Genomic DNA, 19641 nt, shown 5'->3' with positions numbered 1-19641 from the left:
TGGTAATTTAAAGAGGTGGCCACTCAGTGACATTTCCCTGTATAGAGATATTGTGTACATACAGTGTGTACGTAGCTGGCCCCAATCATACACATACTACACATTCACTGGAAATAGTTACTAATTCCAATAATATAAGTAACAACACACATGTGCAGTAAATAATTAGAATACACATCTGCATAAAATAATTAGAGTTACTCCTTTATTGTAGTCCCTACTGGTCAGTGAAGTAGACAAGTCATCCACATCTTGAATTGGTTAAGAGAGTTGTGGTTAACAGTTATCTGTTCTCAAAGGACCTGCAGACAGGCAACAAGTTAGCCCATGGCACAAGGAGTCAGATATCTGAACCTGAAAATTGATGAATGCAGAAAAATAATCCCAGATCCACAGATAGCACTCCATCCAATAATCATTGTGAAGGTGACAGACCTTACTAGACCTACGATATAGAAAGAAACTATTGTATATTATTTTGTAAGAATGACATCATACATGTGACATGTAGCACTTACAATATTGTTCATTTCTCTACTGTGTATTGTGTAACATTGGCTGGATGAAATATTGGGGAGTTGAATACTGTATTTTGTGGGGTTAAATATTGGCAGAACCAACACTTCACTACATTACTGTACATATACACACATCATCCATGTATATAACAGGGAGAAGTACATATGTACTTCAGAGAGCCTTTTGATCTAACAAGGATATGTCTAATGTGATAACACATCACATGGTCCCATGGCAACTAAAATACATGATTAAAACCAAAGTGAGCTACACTTTGATCATTTAACAAGTAAACTAGTAGCTACGTATTAAACTGGCAACTTTTATGAACACTGTAGTTGTCATCCAGTGGATGTACTGTATGAAGTTACACATGTGCCTACAAAGAGTATCATACAGTAACGATAAATGGGTGTGGCTCACAAGCTGGCCTGTGCAATGACTCATTAGTGGGTGTGGCTCTACAAGCCTGCAGGAAACAGAAATTTTAATCATACCTACAGACTACAATACACATGCTGATTAATGGGTGTGGCTCTACATATGCCTACAGACAGCAATAGCTTATCTAAAGTGCAGGGCTGCAGCAGGACTAGACTATAACATGTTATACACTTCACCACATCATCACACTAGTAATTCATTTCACACTTGGATATTCTACAGTATAATGAAGGTAGATGGTTTCAATGCTTTTTGGGACCTACTTGATATGGTCACTATAATGAGGTGGTCTTATTAAAGAGGCCATAAAGTACACCTAGCTATGTATAGGACACCTGGACCTACACTTAACAGGAACATACTCTACAATGTTTTACACTGGTATACGAGGGAGGTCATCAATAACCTAAAATTTCACTTCTAGCACAAGTAGTGTTACTACCATTAGCCAGTATGTACTACACACACAACACTTCACCACATCTAGTACATTACTAGTGTGACAAACCCATATAACTGGTTAACAACTGGAACCATAACATGGTTGTGATCAATAGGGACATTCCCTGAGGAATTTACATTCAAGATACATTATCCATTAGCAGTTATTATGTACAAATTTAATGTTACTATGTGTTCAAAAACTGATTACACCATTTTGAGGGGCCTACAGGTAAATGTGAATACCATATGTGACCGGATTTGCGAAAAGGTACCTTTTTCGCACATTTTTCAAAACCTGTTTTTTGTTATTAAAGCATTTGTATAATCACATACTATTCGCTGTTAAAATTTTAGTGCGATACACCAAACCGTTATTGAGATATAGGAGTTTTTCGATTCAATACATTACAAATTAACTTTAATACATCTATCAAACCTGTAGTATAAGATTCCGAATATTCTCCGTAACCAATCAAGGCGACAAATCTTCTTCTTAATCGTGACAAATCGCTGTGTTCAGAAACGGAGTGAAATTACAAAATAAAACGGATTAATTATTGCATGGCTGTTTCCTTTTCCTTGTGACGATGTGCTACTGCCATATTCTGTGTAATTCAGATTGTTTGGTGAGTTTATTGTTTACGTAACGAAGTTTTGTCGACTAAACACGTAACATACCTGTCAAATGAAGGATTTCTTTTAGCGCGCACTGTTTCAATGCTTTTGTTGTTCAGTTGTTTAAAATAAGCCGACTAAAGCAAGCAGAGTAAAATATGATACTGGATAATAGCCACAGCGAGAACCGTGGTATTATACAATAATTAATTTTAGTTGTTAGCTTCTGTCAGGTTAAAAATGGCGGCGTGATTGTAATTAACCTGGCCTATGATATAAACACAGTGAAACACTACTGTAACAGCACTAGTAACTAGAAAATGAGTTAACAGATACAATTCAAAGAGATTAAATACATACAACACAGAAGTATTCTGAAGTGGAGGTCATGGCCGAGGTTCTGTTGGTTCAGGACATACGATGTCTTGCACTTCTGTTGGACAAAATTCTTTAATTTTATCGAATAAATACCATTTCCTTTCTATAGATAGTCCATCAGGGATGATAACTTGTGGAAGATCTGTGTGATGTGGATGCCATGAAGAATTTTTCCGTAAGTTAATACACCGCTCGGTGTCAGAAATACAGTTTTTCACAAATACCTTTCCAGGGCGTGATGAGCTAAACCTAAAGTGGTGCAACTGCGTTATCCCCTTCAACACAGTTTTGATGGTGTGTTGCTCGAAATACTCTGCCCAGTTGTACATTGGCACTATGTTGCTTCCGTCCTGTGCTCCAACTAGTTGAGCGTAGTTTGGTTTTGCTGACTGGTTTACTACTCTCACAATATCATCAAGACATCCAATAGAAGTCTTCTTATAGTTTTGCTTCAGCAGTCCAAAACACCAATCAGGACTAAACTTTGTGTGGCCAACAGGAAGAAAAGAGATTGTGATATCATTATGTTGGCCAGTGAGAATGCGCCACATGAAGTAGTACATAAGAAACCGATTCTTATTCTGGCCACAGCAATTATCTGCATGGAAATGGACTGATTTTTCTCCAAATCCATGATGATAAAGGAAATGATGTAGCATTGAAATTATAGTATTTCCACCTTTGCCAACATTGGATGCCTCGTCGATCAAGTAGTTTATCTGAAATTATAGCACATTGGAGATGCAACTCATAAACATCACAGTATCAACTTACTTGCCGAGGAACAGCTTCGCAACAGACACCAAATATGGCACATTTACGAGGTGTCAGAAAATAAATAGGACCAGGCTGGAAAGGGTTGCTTGGGTAATGGACCTACAATAAGTAAGTCATTATAGTCAGTTAGCTATGATTTTATGCAAATACCTGTTGTGCCATGTCAAAGCTGTAATGTATGGTTTTGTTGTTGGAGTTGCAAGGTATTTCTGCTCCAGGAAGAGGAACTTCCATCATTTCACCATGTGTGTACAGCTCTTCCAATGCTTTCACACTGTCCTTGCATGCCTTTCTGTAATAGTCCCTCTCCTCCTTAACATGTTTGATGTGTGTTTCAGCTTCCTTGATGGTCTACAGTAGGAAAAACAATAGAACTTTGATACTTTTCAGAATAGAATACTGACAAACCTTGATTTGTTAAGTGTTTAGCATGTGAAGCTTTGTAATGACAATCTGCACATTATAGACATGGCTTTGTTGTAATTTACAGTAGGTTACTAAAGTGATATTCATCACCAAAATGGTTTCTCTAATTGGGATATTCTAATATTTTCATGTATTGTTTTCTATAATGTCATGATTATGTCTCTAAATTTACCTGTGACTTTTCTTCTTCTGGTTTATTAATGGATCTCATAATAGCTGTGCTATTTTGTTGACAGACCCAACACAAATCTGTGCGTGGCTTGGCAATGAGAATGTGTGGGAGCAGCTTTCTCCAGTATGCGAGAAAAGTGGTGTTTGCTACGTATCTGATGCCAGCCTGAATGCAAGAGTCCTTGTAACGTCTCCACACATCCTAAATGTGAGTAAATACAATAATGATTCAGCACTAGATTGTTCTGAGTGGTGTCACTGTTTGAAATGTAAAATAATTGTTTTCTCTTTCTTTTTGTTTGGGTGGGGGAGAGTCATCTGTTTACATCTCTCAAATGTTTACGTTTACAATACAACTTGTAGTGCGATTTTGTTGCGCCTGACATATGTGACCGTCTCAGCGAAAACTCGCATTGTTTGCACAACCATGCATATTTAGAAAAATGAAAATTATTTGTAAAATTATGCATTCTAAAGGAAAAAGTTTGCAAGTTTAAATGGGGCCGGTTCTCTGGGAAGGAAGTCTCAAAACAATGACAACTATATACCATCTTACTCGCCTGCTCATGGAGAGTTCGAAAATCCTTGTTTTGTTTCTGTAGCGCTAATGGTATATGGTTGATACGTGCATTTGTTAACAGTGCAGTAGACGTGAAGAATCGTTGCCATTTCTTTTGTAAAACTGGCTTTGTGAGTAACCACGCAATCAAATACCAGTCTAAACCTATGCCTCAGTTGATTGGCCAATGACTGCCGAATCTTTTAAGCCAAATTTCAACAGTGTAGGGTAAAGCAAACAAGAGTTACAGCCTCGAATGTAAGCGCATGTAATTTATGTTTAGTATAGTTGTTGTACAAATCGATTTTCTTACTCTACCTACTGTCTAGCACTATAATTCCAAAACTGCTCACCAGAATTAGCTGAAATTTGGATTATCCACTCCTTAGGCACTAGAGATAACGCTGAGACATAAAAAGAAATTCGGCAAGTGTGCGAAAAAGCGGGTTTTTGCTGAGACGGTCATGTATAGAGTATGTTGTTTCTATGTTTGAAAGCTTCTAACATGTCAACTTTTATGAAAAAATATTATGTGAGTAGGATCACATGATCTCAATGGTTCCTTGAATGCCAGTTTTGAAAATCCCAAGAACTTATAGAATTGTTTCAGTCCTTTCATACAAGAAAACTAACCTTTTTACTGCTGCTCGATGGTAACAATTTCATATCGTCTCTTTTATATCCAGGTATGCGTCCAGGCAAGAGGATGGCATGTTGTTCAGCATAGTTCTGCAGAAACTTGACAGCAGCATTGATGACATCAAATGGCATGGCGTTGTGAGGAAGACACTTAGTGTTTCCATGGACTCGTGGTGTCATTCCACATTCCAAGTAATGTGACCTAATGGACTGAAGTCTCTTCTTTGGTCCAATTCCATAAAGAAACCCAAAGGTAACTGAACAAACCGGAACCCTGTTGTGCATGTAGTCAGAATAGTTCCTTTGTCTCCTTTTAGCCTTGTGTCTACCATCTATGATGTTCTCACTCCTGTTCAATGTTGTCATCAATGACCCTAAGATGACCATGTCAAGTTCGTCGTGTGTCATAAGAGAGGCTTGAGCCCTCATTTCAATGAAGTGCTCTGTTGTGAACTGAGAGCTACATGGTCTACCATCAGTCTTCTTGCAACCACATGTGTTTACTACGAACTCTTCACAAAGTAGACCTTCCCTTTCATCTACCAGTGTACTACTACCTGTGGCTGGAGGTGGTAATGATGAACTGCTACTGTCACTGTTTGAATCCATTCTCCTTCTTTTCCTTGCAGATGTTGAACCAGGAGTACTACTGCTTCTGTTGGTAAGTGGTGTGCTAGTGAATGGCTGATTATCATTCAGTGATGTATCAGGCAGTGATGTATCAGGCGTACTGGTGATTGGCTGACTATCATTCAGATATGTATCAGGCATACTGGTGATCTGCTGACTATCAGTAGACACTACACTGGCTGGGCAATACACTTCTGGAACACAAGAAGATTCTGGAGTCATCGTTTCCTGGTGGTTATTTGCTAGTGGAGACTGAAGCATGCCACTGCCTGGAGACATAGTAGTATCAACTGCTGAAGTAAAGTTTAGGGAAATCTCTTCTTCGAAAAGACCTACTGTTCAACTAATTTTAATGTTTTTTGTGTATGTTGTAAATATACCTGCATTGTTGTCAAATTCTTCATAAGTGTCTTCATCACATTCAGTAGTGTTTACATCGTAACCTAGGTGGAATTTTCACCTCGACATGGCAGAAATATTTTAATGGATTCCTTACCGCATTCCGATTCTACGTCACTTTCATCATCGTCAAAATATTCCTCAATAAGCGCCTCAAATTCTTCGTGGTTTGTGTTTAGAGAGTGACCAAGCCCATCGTTACAAAGAGAGTTTAAAGCTGAAGTAACTCTATTTCTACTCCGACTGGCCATTGCAGCAGCTTCGCGCGCAAAAGAACCGCCATTGGAAACAAATCGGCTATTTGTAAGTGATTCCGTGTTACGTCTATCGTAGTATGTGCACATGGCCCTATATTTTGCATAGTATCTTTCGGTACGATGTACCCACGAAGCTATAATTTTGCAGTGTAATAGCCTAGGCTTATGCGCACCCATATATGCAATAAAAAAGGAGGCTTATTATTTTTGGAAATTTTCAGTCGCTCTTTACTCGAGTTTTGAAATGTGCGAAAAAGGTACCTTTTCGCAAATCGGGTCACATATTATGTGAGTTAACAGGTACAAATGTCATGTTACTATGGTGATGTGTTCAAAAGTGGTTACACATTAATTTTAAAGGTTTTAAATACTACCATACGCGTATTAAATTTCGTGAGTAAAACTTTTGTGGTTTGCCAGGCTTGCAAGTGTATTAAATTTCATGGGTATAATTTTCGTGGATTAATCTCAACTAGCCAGTTTATTTTCTCGAGGATCCGCTAGGAGCAAAAAAGTCGCGTTTAAGCTTTACAACTTAACAGCTTTGGCTAGCTACTCAATTTATGCTGGCATACTTATCTAGGACTAAGCAAACCATTTCATGGGGTGCAAAACAATCTTGCCTGCTGGAATCAGAAGAAACGGATCTCAGATACTTCAACAAGGACATCAGTATCTATTCACATGGTGAACAGCTGTACGTGTCACTCTCAGCATATTATCTATGGTAGCACATTGCATATTATGTTCATTAATAGTATAAGTAGTGTGTATTGGTGGCAACGGGCAATACGTAGGTCTGCTCAAGCTAGCTGAAATGGGAGTTTCAAAATGGATTAATTTTCATGGATCAACTTTATGTGGATTAATTTTCGTGGATCAGCTTCAAACCACGAAATCCACAAAAGTTTATACACCACAAAAATTTCTACGCTTACGGTATATGGTAGCTGATGGTAGGATGCACTTTGCAATTAAGAGATGAATTTTCATGAACACTGCTCCAAGCATACATTGTATTCATGAACTATTCATGAAATATGTTACATGAACATTCATGGACTGGTTAATTGACTAAAGTTGCATATAGCCGCACAGCTGTTTATAGTTCTGTTGCTTCTTCCCTGAAATTTATAGAGCCTTAAGTTCATGAATCATCCTTAAATTTCACTTAGCCTTGCTGTTTCTTTAAACCTTTACTTTGGCAGGACTAGTAACAACAGTCACTATAGTTCATGAACATAGAGTAGGCACACACTAGTTTACTTGATGAACAGTTCGTGAATTCACCAACTGTTCATGACAAGTAAGCCTTCATGAATGTACATGAAATATTTCATCCATGCCGCAAAGTTTTTTGTGCACTCTGCCATATAAGGTGGGAATTTGTGCTTTCCTTGTTGTTCAGCCAAATTTTCAACAGTTGTACAAGGAGAGTATTGTAAGACCCAGGATAACTGTTGAAAGCTGCAACGTACGGCTTAAGTACAGTCCACCTGGCAGACATGGAATCAAATACATGAGTATTTACTGTATAAATCAGATTATTTTAATAGTAATACATTTCTGAGGTTATACGTAGCCACCAAACACTTAACACGTAAACAGCAAATTTTATTTGCAGGTACCAGCAGATATACAGTGTTGTACATTTCACACGTGAACAACAGCTACTACAAACCACAAGGTGGTCAGTAGATTTCAGGTTGCTTGAGGATACAATAGGACAATTTGCACACATGATTGCTCAGACACATGGGCTGTTTGCTTTCAACCAAACTCCTTTTAACAACACAACTACATTATTAACCTTCTTAGTTCATTAGACAATGTCAGGGACATACTGAGGTAGTTACTTTAAAGCACTACAGGTAAGCATTCACATGATCACATTTTGGAAATCATGTGCGAATTGTTCAACTGCATTCACAAACAACCTGAAATCGACTAGATCACTCTAAAAAGTCAAGTGAGCACAAGTTGTGACCTGACACAACATGTAACACACAACCACCTGATTATGGTAACAACTAATAGGATTCCACACAAACCTACGTAAGTGGCACCACAAACCATTTGAATTTTAAGGGATTCATTATGTATACCACAATATTATACACTACACAAGATGTACATACATCCTTACCTTATCAGAAACTTCATTAAGTGTCTCAAATATAATTCCTTCTTCATATTTCTACAAGGACAGAATAATAAAGTACATCACATCACTATAAGCAAGCAGTCCCATAACAATTAAGATTTCAACCTAAACAACAGAATTACGTGAATTACAAACTAATTACAAATGTATGCAGGTGACTGGCATAACACCAACCATGGTAACATGATGTCATATGCTAATTAGACCTGCAGCAATTTTATTACTATAACATGTCCTTGGAGACTATTGGAGGAATGAAGTCCAATAGCCTTTGAAAAACACGTCATGTTGAACCCTTCATGTCTAATATAATCACAACTAATATGGTTTTGGTAATGTTTGCTATAAGCAGGTACAAGCTGTTACTATGGTTACTACTGCTTCCATTGGTTACTGTCACTGTCAGATGACTGTACAAAGTGATTCACTTAATAGCATTGGTTCATGTAAATTACCACTCATCCTATGTGACAAAATTAGTGGAAATTAATATACCTGTAGTCATGCAATGTCCACAAACACCACATAAGTTGATTTTTCACCATTTATGGATAGCCATACATAAATACACTAATTACACATTTGCACTATTACATACGTATGTGTTGAGCTGGATCCTCAAGAACGTTTGATAATTAACTCATGGATGCAATTACAGCATTGAAACTGGGTCGGGTCATCCGGATCGGGTCGGGTCGGGTCGGGTCGGGTCAGGTCACTCGAACGGTCTCATTCGCTCGAGACTACCCGAAACATAGCTCTTATTGCATGCCTCGGCTTTAATTAATCCGGGTCGGTGGGTCATCTGGGTCAGCAGTAGTGACCCGGTTTCAATGCCAGTACACACCATCTTGAATTTTGGGTCATTTGTAGCACTGCTTGACCTGCTAAAAATATTTCAAAATCTTTTCACTCAACATTTCTGACACAATAATACAAAATTTCCACCATAAATTTTTTATAATGTAGCCATAAAAGTGTAGTATCCGTTGCAGCCCTTTTCAAAAATTTGTGATGTAGCCAAACCACACGTGTCTGTTGTTAACACTTTTGTTGTCACCACAATTATCTGGTTGGCTGAAATGGAAAAAACATCCACCTTCATTTTTAGCTGTTTTTCAGGATCAAGCTCACTATACACCCATGTGACTAGTTTGTTCAGGATGCTTTATACAAGTGGATTTCTAGACACGCGTGTTAGCCACTGGTAACATTCTGGTGTCACAGATCAGCTAGAACATGAGATTCCCAGCAGTACATGCATATTATGTACATATTTCTCTTTGAGTAAGGCTGGAGACTCTATACAGCCTACTCAGCCATTTTCTGTTGATATACCACCACCATTCGTGGCTGCATTATACGTAGATGTAGTCATGAAAATATTGCTCAAAAATACCTTACTATGGACTGCAGTTATTTTAAACATGTTATGGTTAGCTTCATTCATGGTAAAGACTTCAAACTTGCATAGCTTTTGGCTTTCCCAATGTACATGTATAGCGGATTGAATTTTTCCAAATTGTATTTCCAAATCTATTCATGTGCATACATCAATTGGTGGTTTTCTAAAATTAATCAAATGTACACTGTAACAAGTTCATTTTGTATTTATCATATCTACTGGACAAGTGTGAGATTTCATTGTGGAATTCTAAACGTACAACATGACTGTACCATACCATGTCACCCTACGTGTAATATACATGACAAACACATCATCATTGGTCCATACATGTCACATGTAAGCAGCTAGCCCTTAGTATAACATGTCACTGGATCATATAACATGTTACACTCATATAGTATATGATGGACTTGAATATCACAACAACAAAACTGGTGTAATATGGACACTTTGGGACAACATCAATTTGATTATCAAGGTGACCAGTTATTTGCTGTACTAAAGGAACATCTTAATGAAGTCTACACAGTATTGGGGGTGATCTCATTTTTTGAATCTCCAGGATAAAGTATTTGAAAATGAATACATAAATAAATTTACATTTTATATTTATGGTCTCAACTAGACACCAGCTACTTCATCCCGAGATAAAGAACACATACCTGGTACATTAAGAAGTTGAGATGCTAAGTGATCATAGCAGGTGAAATCTTGGAGCTGTGGGTCTACTTTTAATTTTGAATATAAATGCTTCACCAGGAAATCAAAACCAGAACTTCACACAACACTGTATACACACACATGTACGCTCACTCATATGGTAAAGTTCAAGGTGATAATTGGCAGCTTACACTACTAACAGTAGAGCAGCACCAGCAACTTTACCTGAGAGATTAGTGTACCCCCAGTGAAGTACTGTGTTTGTACAGTTTGTTTCCAAAGAATTAAAGTACCAGAGTGCTAGCAAAAAGTATTTTATAGAAATGCACTTCTGATACAGGTTGATAGTGATATATCAGGTATGAACGATTGTACATATATGGTCATTGTAACCCTTTGTGCTGTGACTGCCATTCATTGTCATTGCTTTATGTCTAGTTTCTCCTTAACAGAACCATTTAGTCATTAAATTCACATGATTGTGAAGTACAGATAAAATAGAACCTGAATATCACTTAATCCCCAGTGATCCCCACCATTAGTATAATGTACAGGACCTATTGGGCTCACGTGAAAATGTTTTCTGACGTAGCGAATTCTTATACTAGTACATGTGACATGTGTCACACCCCCTGATGTATTACCATTGACACCAATTATAAGTGTCCTAATTATGTAGGCGTCCTGATTTTCCAGCAAGTCTTGTTGATAGTTTCATGAGGCCATACCACTCAATGTTTTTGTTGAGGTGCTGATATAACCATACAGGACTATATAGTCTCTCTTGGCCAGACCACTTTGTCATTGATCATGAGTATAGTATACGGTCTAGCTAAGTGAAGTTTAGTACAATATTCAATAATCGATAGCTGCATAACAAGAAGTAGCTAACGTTATTTCATAGATTATCGAGAGAGGGGATAGAAAACTATCACGTGACTCATTAAAATTTGTTTTAACAATCATTCCTATGCGATTCTTTATCATTGTCTAGTGGAACGAAATGGTTTATAGTACTCTCTGGTAATGCTCACTTGTGTATCTAGGCGTTCCATCCACTATCCGCTGCCTGGTCGAGTTTTATTCCCATGCACACTCCTCACCTACACCAGCCCACGAGCTTGTGGTACACCTTACCAGCGACGGGAATGGAATTGGATAATTCTTGACAGATGTAACCATTCACTGATGAATGCCATACACCCCGAAACGTATTAAAACTTCGATGAAAGAGTCCTTTGGTTGTTATGATTGAAAGCGGCTGTCGAGAATTGACGTCAGTACAATTGTATATAGACTATTACGTAGTTGTAAACAGTCACGTGCAGCAATATGATTGGCTGTAACCATGTTGGAGAGTTGGTTGTTATGTATCTTAAAAGTTGTAGCTAAAGAAACGCTCTCTACTTAGTTGTTTGGCTTACCGCTTCATAATACTATCACACATTGTTGGTGCCGTGACCAGGATTCGCTTCGCCTTACGGCTAGCTACGCCTACTTTTGTAACCCATTACGAAAAAGCTGTGGTACCATGGCATTTGGAGTGAGAACGGTACCCCAGAAGTTAGCTACTGTCAACTTGTGACAAAGATATACAGTACAATGGAGAATTTACGTCGCTGGCAGTCGTCTCGCAAGGCCTACCGTGCCCATTTAACAAAGTTACACCAAACAGTAACTGAAATAATGGACTCTAGTGAAGCAATAGACAATTCTAAGTTGGACAGTTTGTCTACTTGTCGAGAAACTGCAACGAAAGGCAAAAGCCATTGGAGAGCTGGACACCAAAATTGCTGGAGAGATACAGAACTCAGAGGAGTTAGAAAGGGACGTGTATGAAGCAATAGAGCTACAAGACGGCATTAGCGAGAGAATTGACCAGATTAAACGCTTTATCTCGCGTCACACTAAACAAGTAGAGCCACACCCCCCGAGCAGAACTACTAGTCAAAGTTCGAGTCTAAGTGCGAGTGCGCAACCGTTCGTATCACTCAACGTGGTAACTCATTCATCTCAGGATGGACAGGAGATACAGAGTCATCTCCCAAGTAGTAGCAGCCATGTCAGTATGGCTAGTCGGTCCAGTCACAGTGTCAGTCGTCTACCTAAGCTGAGTTTACCCACCTTCAGTGGTGACCCCTTGTCCTGGAAGACTTTCTGGGATTGTTTTAGTGCGGCTGTAGACTCCAGCCCTGTCCTGTCAGGAGTACAAAAGTTCAATTACTTAAGGGCTCAACTTCAGGGAGAAGCTGCCAGAGCTGTGGCAGGGTTTCCACTCACAGATGGAAATTACTTACATTCAGTTGAGATTCTCAAGGAGAGATTTGGGCAAAGTCAAACGATAGTAAATGCCCACATGCAAGCCCTGATGAATCTACCTCCACCAAAGAACACAGTGACTGAATTAAGAGCCTTTCATGACTCCATTGAAGGTCACATAAGAAGCCTACTCTCTTTAGGAACTACTCCTGAATCGTATGGTGCTATGTTGATTCCAGTAACTCTTGGAAAATTACCTGCAGAAGTACAACGCAACTTGGCGAGAGAACAGAACAGGACTGTTGAGAATCTCAGAGAGGCGTTATTGAGAGAGATACGAATTCTTGAACAGGGATTGTTCACACATAATACCCATTTATTAACTGATAGTTCTTCACCTAAGATGACAACATTCTCCCTATATGCTGGTGCTAAGGGTGGCAACCACACTAGATTTGATCGAGGTAAACCAATTAAGAAACTTGCATGTGTGTATTGTAAGGGCACACACACACACATCTAACAACTGTGATGTGGTCATTAGTACTGGGAGACGCCTGGAACACATCAAGAAGGAAGGCCTATGCTTCAATTGTTTAGGTAAACACAGAGTAAGTCAGTGCACATCACAAGCTCGCTGCAAGAAATGTAACAACAAACATCACACCAGTATTTGCAACACTGACAGTACCATACCAAAACAATTACCTAGTGACCACAAGACACAGCCTAATGAAACAAAATCAAGTCCTAGTCAGGTCACCCAAGCCACTGTTCCAATTTCAGCCACAGTAGCAATGGCTAACACAGACACATCTGTGTTGTGTAACTCTGGTAACTCTGTTTGTTTACTGAAGACTGCTGTGGCTAGAGTAGTTTCTGAAGCAGGCAGCAACACTGCAAATATTTTATTTGATGAAGGTGCTCAGCGTTCTTTCATCTCCAAGAGGCTAGTGAACAATTTGCAACTGACACCAAGTAGACAAGAAAGTATTTCTCTGGCTGCATTTGGAGCTGATACTTCTACACCACAGCATCTAGATGTAACAGATGTCACAATTGTCAGCCAAACAGGAGAGATGATACCACTGTCAGTGCTAGTAGTTCCAAAGATTGCCGCTCCCCTCCATTGTGTCACAACTTCAAAGTTACGAGAGCTTTCCTATCTTAGGGACCTCACCCTAGCTCACCCAATAATGAAGGAAAACAGTCAGTTTGATATATCTCTACTAATCGGAGTTGATTACTATTGGAATATTCGAAGACCACATTGTTAGAGGAGATGGACCCACAGCTGTGCAGTCAAAGCTAGGCTACCTTCTATCGGGGCCACTAGCTCTCTCATCCCCCTCCAATATGGTCACAAGCATGCACATTGGCATTCACAATGACCCTGAGAATGATGACCAAACTCTTGAAAGGTTTTGGGAAATAGAATCCAGTGGAACATTACCAGCAGTGAAACATTCTGACCAATTTATGGACACTTACCTGAAGACAATCACACGTGAAGAAAATGGCTCCTATGTGGTTAAATTTCCCTGGAAAGAAGATCATGCTCCATTACCATCAAACTATGAAGTATGCAAACGAAGAACTAGATCACTAGTCCGCCGACTGGCTAGCACACCAGAGCTGATGATAACTTATGATCAGATCATCAAAGATCAAGAGAGGAGAGGGTTTGTGGAGAAAGTTAACTCAACATCAATTATCCTAGCACATTACATACCACACCATCATGTCAGGAAGGATTCTGTTACTACTCCAATACGTGTGGTGTATGATTGCAGCTGTCAGATGTCCAACAATCACCCAAGTCTGAATGACTGTTTAGAAGTTGGACCATCCCTAGTGAATGATCTTTGTTCTATTCTGCTACGTTTTCGGGTCCACAAGTTTGGCTTTACCACTGATATTGAGAAAGCTTTCCTACATGTTAAGCTTCAAGAGGATGATCGAGACTTCACTCACTTTTTTTGGCTGTCAACTCCAGAAAATCCAGAGAGTGAATTTGATGTTTATCGTTTTAAGGTAGTGTTGTTTGGATCAGCAAGCTCACCTTTTATGTTGAATGCCACTCTTCGTTTACACCTCAGTAACCAAAACTCAGAAACAGCTGATGACATGATCCAAAGCTTATATGTAGACAATGTAATTTCTGGAGGTCCTACTGAGGAAAGTGTTGTCCAGTACTTTAGAAAGGCCAGAACTTATATGTCTGAAGCAAACTTCAATCTGAGAAGTTGGGCATCCAATAGTCCACAGTTACAAGCCATTACACACAAGGAGAGTGTTGCTGATCCTAGCCAGATGGTCAACTTGTTAGGCTTACACTGGAATGTATCAACAGACCAAGTGTGCTTCATACCAAAACAGCTTAATTCTGATACTGACTCTGCAGTTACAAAGAGAAATGTTTTACAGTTTTCATCTAGAATTTTCGATCCACTTGGTTTCTTGTCTCCAGTTAGTGTCCGTGCTAAACTGTTGATGCAGCAACTCTGGCAAATGAATGTTGGGTGGGATGAGCCATTAGAACCATCTATAAGAGAACAGTGGAACAACATTGCTGACAACCTACAGAAAGCAGCCCATGGTTCTATTTCAAGACGTTATTTTACTGTTGACGATGATGACTGCAACACTCAAGCTCAAGAAATCCATGGCTTTGCAGATGCTAGCTTAAAGGCATATGGAGCAGTAATCTACATCCAACAAGGCAATGAAGTGTCATTTGTCATGGCCAAGACACGTGTTGCTCCACTCAGCAAACTCACACTGCCTAAGCTTGAACTTATGGCTGCACTGGTTGCTACAAGACTTACAAAGTTTGTAACTGAATCACTAAATAGCTTTTATCCTCACATGCTTGTTCACTTGTGGTCTGATAGTCAAATTGTGCTCCATTGGATAGGCAGCCAGAAGAAACAGAAGCTACAGTTTGTTTCCCACTGCATACAGGATATTACTCAGACCTTTCCATCCACAGTGTGGAACTACTGTCCAACTGGAGACAATCCAGCAGATTTATTGACAAGAGGGATGGACAGTGATGTACTCAATGATCCTCTTTGGATACAGGGTCCCTCTTGGATTACCGAGAAGTCTAAATGGCCACAATGGAAGCAAACTGAAATTCTACATTTACAAACAGAGTTAACTAATGATGCTGATGAACCAATGTCAATTGAACAGGCACCACAGACAGGTCTACACAAGATTCTAGAAATTTCTAACTTCAGCTCATTGATGAGATTGCTACGAGTTACAGCTTACCTTCTAAGATTCACTCACAACATGAAACATCAAAATGCTCACTTGGTTGGTGCACTAACTGTTCAAGAGATCAACAATGCTTTAACTAAATGGATTAAGAATTGTCAACAGACTTACTTTCACCAAGAAGTCAGACATCTACAGTCAAAATCTGCAAAGCGTTTGCCACTTGTAAGACAGCTCCGCTTATTCCTGGACAATGGCTTCCTTCAATGTGGTGGCAGAATTCATAATGCACCACTCTGTGAGTTGTCAAAATTTCCATACCTCCTGCCAACAAAACATCCGTTGACAAACTTAATCGTTATCATGACTCATGTCAACCGACTCATGTCAACCAACTCCATAGTGGAGTAAACAGTATCATCACAGCTCTACGACAAAGGTACTGGATACCAAGAATTCGTCAAACTGTGAGGAACTTGTTAAGGAAGTGCGTAATTTGTCGAAAGGTCTCAGGAAGACCATACTCTGTGCCAGAAGCGCCTCCACTGCCTAAGTCTCAAACACTATGTGCTGCATCATTTCATGTAACTGGGGTCGATTTTACAGGAGCTTTGTTTGTACGTGATTCAGGTGGGGAACAGAAGGTGTATATATGCCTATTCACTTGTGCCAACACAAGAGCTGTGCACTTAGAAGTTGTAACAGATTTAACTGAGGAGAAGTTCCTTCAGGCATTCCGTAGGTTTGTTGGCCGCAAGTCCCTTCCCCAATTGATGATTTCAGATAATGCTTCCACCTTTCAATCAGCTGCCAAAGAGATTGAGAAGATGCTTAACTCTCCTACCCTGAATGAACATCTGAATAAGCGAGGAACAGTCTGGCAATTCATACCCAAAAGTGTACCGTGGTATGGTGGTTTTTGGGAAAGACTCATTGGGCTTACAAAGACCACATTAAAGAAGGTACTTGGGAGGACATTCATCTCCCTAATTGCCTTGCAGACCATTGTAGTTGAAGTAGAAGCCATTCTGAATGACCGTCCCATTACATATACTTCAACCGACCTGAATGATCCAGAACCACTATGCCCATCACATTTACTGTACGGAAGAAGGATTGTTTCACTACCATATCCACAAGTTAGTGCAGAAGACATTACAGACCCAGATTACATGACTGCTCCAATAATCCGAGAAGCTTTTACCCATCAGTCACAGATTCTTCAACACTTTCAAGGTCGCTGGAAACAAGAGTATCTAACTGCTCTAAGAGAGTATTACAAGATAAAGGGAACGTGTGCCCCACAAGCAATTAAGGTTGGAGATGTTGTCCTCATACATGATGACTTACCTAGGAGAAGTTGGAAGATGGCAGTGATCAAAGGATTGATTAAGGGGAATGATGGGTATGTTCGGGCTGCAGAGGTGAGAACCAAAAATGGAAGAACAAATCGACCAATATCTAAGCTTTATCCACTGGAGATATCAACCGATGAAGATGACACTACCACTAAACTTAAGAATGATACCGATGAACGTTCACCACTAATGTTTGGGATGCCACGACCAATCAGAAGCTCCGCTACTAAGGCAAAGGACAAAATATTTCAATGGAGCAAGGAAATTATTGGCCCTCCCCCGGAGGATGTCGAGAATTGACGTCAGTACAATTGTATATAGACTATTACGTAATTGTAAACAGTCACGTGCAGGTCGCGTGCAGCAATATGATTGGCTGTAACCATGTTGGAGAGTTGGTTGTTATCTATCTTAAAAGTTGTAGCTAAAGAAACGCTCTCTACTTAGTTGTTTGGCTTACCGCTTCATAATACTATCACACAGCGGCAAAACATGTTCAACTTCAAAACGATTCATGCCCTTTGAAGTGCGAATTTGTGGCACGCCTTACTCCTCGACAACAATGATTAGGCAGCTCTGCTTCGAGTTATGAAATCGCCTTGTGCTGCTGTAAACCCCGAAGAAAACAACTTTTCTCTGCAAGCGTTTATAAGAGAGTTTTAAAAAGGTGTAAATGGAACTGTAGGTGAGGAGTGCGCGTAAAATTAGTTTTCTATCCCATCTCTCTATAATCTATGGTTATTTATACCTCTCACTTGACAGGACATCCTGATGCGACCTAAGCGAGGTCCTCTGAGACTCTCCTCCATGCTCTGACCTCGTCCCCGCTCCTCGTTTGTGAATAAAATGATGTGCTCTAGTTGGAATAATTATCTAAATAAAGCACACTAGTAACTTAATGTTGTTACCTGGTCTGGCTCGTGGTCTGGGGAGCGAGACTAGACTTTCTCCCACAATGATGATGTCAAGCGAAGTACTGCTTGTAAGTGTGAAATGATGTTTCTGTACCGTCTGTATAGTAGTTCGATCATAGATAAGGCTTCTCCAAATATATTCTCTGTTTCCCGTCGCATCTGGTTACTGTCAGCTCGATATATTCCATTATTTTCGGCTATTCTTGCATTCTGTACAGGCTCAGTAAATGTTATGAACGGTGTCAGCAGTGCTATCTAGTGGTAACAAATTCACGTTTGTGTTATTTACAACTTTTAAACGCTTAAACATGCTTTTATGGAGCTATTTATGCTTGTGCCAGACAAATAATAGCTTGAAAAGCTGCCAATATTAGCTATAATGGAAATGAACCACCGGCCCACATGCAAATATACCTGAGTTCAGGGTGGGAAACAGAGAATTTATTTGGAGTGGCCTAACCCCAGGGTACAAGGGGGTGTCATGTCGGCACATGCTGCAGCTAGATCTGTGACCACGGTCAAAGTCTTGACCCTTGACTTGCAGCGTTTATCATCTTTGACCTGTGACTTGAGCATTTCTTGTTGGACTGTTGACCTTTACTTATTTCTCTCTATTTTCCAATATGTAAATGCTAGGTACAGGATAAAAGTTGCACCTATATTTTACTTAATTACAACAACAATACAGTGAAGTACACAGGCCTTTAAATAGGGCGAGGACAAGATACAAGATCGGATGAAAATGAGCGAGATTGAGGACCAAACTGGATGACATCAGAGATGGCCATGAACAATGTAAGTATGAAGCTGCACATGTTCAGCCAGGTGATCATCCCAGGTGCAGACACATGTAAGTGAAACTATTCAGATATTGACATACACAGAGTTTCATTCATTTGCTCTAATAGAACAGTCATTTACTCTAATATAGTTTTTTCTTTAATCCCTAATCCAACTTGAAATCCATAATATTTTTCATCTTAACTGTCCCTCACTGTAGCACACACACAGCCACTGCATGTGTTCCATGTTACATCCCATAATGAGTTGTAATTGTTCTGAAACTTTTTGTAATAGTAAGGAAATGGTTTGATACTGTAAATCAGACCACCAGGATACCATCACTGCTAGATCGTGAAATAAGTTGCTGTTTTATACAGAAGTCCTAGTGAATCTCCATAGAATGTTCATAGATTATTATGTATGAAATGAACATTTCGTGGACAAGATATTTTCATGCAAACTTTTGTATAAGTTCTTGGAAGAATGCAACACAGAAAATTTACATCAAAACATTTTCATGGGTCATGTACAATTCATTGACAGTAATGTATATCAGTTGTGTAACTTGTGTTGTGTAGTTATCCATCCACTAACACTTCACTTCCCTTCCTG

General features: G+C 39.4%; 3 protein-coding genes across 4 annotated transcripts; all 3 read right to left on the bottom strand.

Annotated features, from left to right (window-relative positions):
* Positions 1–112: 112 nt before the first annotated feature.
* Positions 113–18822, bottom strand: LOC136259209 (uncharacterized). Its single transcript, XM_066052693.1, has 5 exons — positions 18717–18822; positions 18241–18405; positions 18088–18188; positions 8405–8455; positions 113–445 (listed from the first exon to the last, which is right to left on the bottom strand). The coding sequence occupies exons 1-5, from the start codon at positions 18820–18822 to the stop codon at positions 440–442; spliced, it is 429 nt and encodes a 142-aa protein (XP_065908765.1). The 3' UTR covers positions 113–439.
* On the bottom strand, positions 2157–4167 carry LOC136258259 (uncharacterized). Of its 2 annotated transcripts, XM_066051578.1 has the most exons (5): positions 3776–4165; positions 3586–3630; positions 3328–3528; positions 3175–3276; positions 2158–3119 (listed from the first exon to the last, which is right to left on the bottom strand). In XM_066051578.1, exons 3-5 carry the CDS (start codon positions 3412–3414, stop codon positions 2409–2411), a joined length of 900 nt encoding a protein of 299 aa, XP_065907650.1. In that variant the 5' UTR covers positions 3415–3528; positions 3586–3630; positions 3776–4165; the 3' UTR covers positions 2158–2408. The 2 variants fall into 2 exon arrangements, with proteins under 2 accessions (XP_065907649.1, XP_065907650.1); XM_066051577.1 differs by lacking the exon at positions 3586–3630 and having other exon boundaries at positions 2157–3119; positions 3776–4167.
* LOC136258311 (uncharacterized) lies at positions 3825–5824 on the bottom strand. Its single transcript, XM_066051634.1, has 3 exons — positions 4967–5824; positions 3937–3976; positions 3825–3862 (listed from the first exon to the last, which is right to left on the bottom strand). The coding sequence occupies exons 1-3, from the start codon at positions 5822–5824 to the stop codon at positions 3825–3827; spliced, it is 936 nt and encodes a 311-aa protein (XP_065907706.1).
* Positions 18823–19641: the final 819 nt, after the last annotated feature.

Source organism: Dysidea avara, chromosome 6, assembly GCF_963678975.1.
Source record: "Dysidea avara chromosome 6, odDysAvar1.4, whole genome shotgun sequence".
NCBI classification, from domain to species: domain Eukaryota; kingdom Metazoa; phylum Porifera; class Demospongiae; order Dictyoceratida; family Dysideidae; genus Dysidea; species Dysidea avara.
This window is presented reverse-complemented; position numbering and strand designations above follow the sequence as displayed.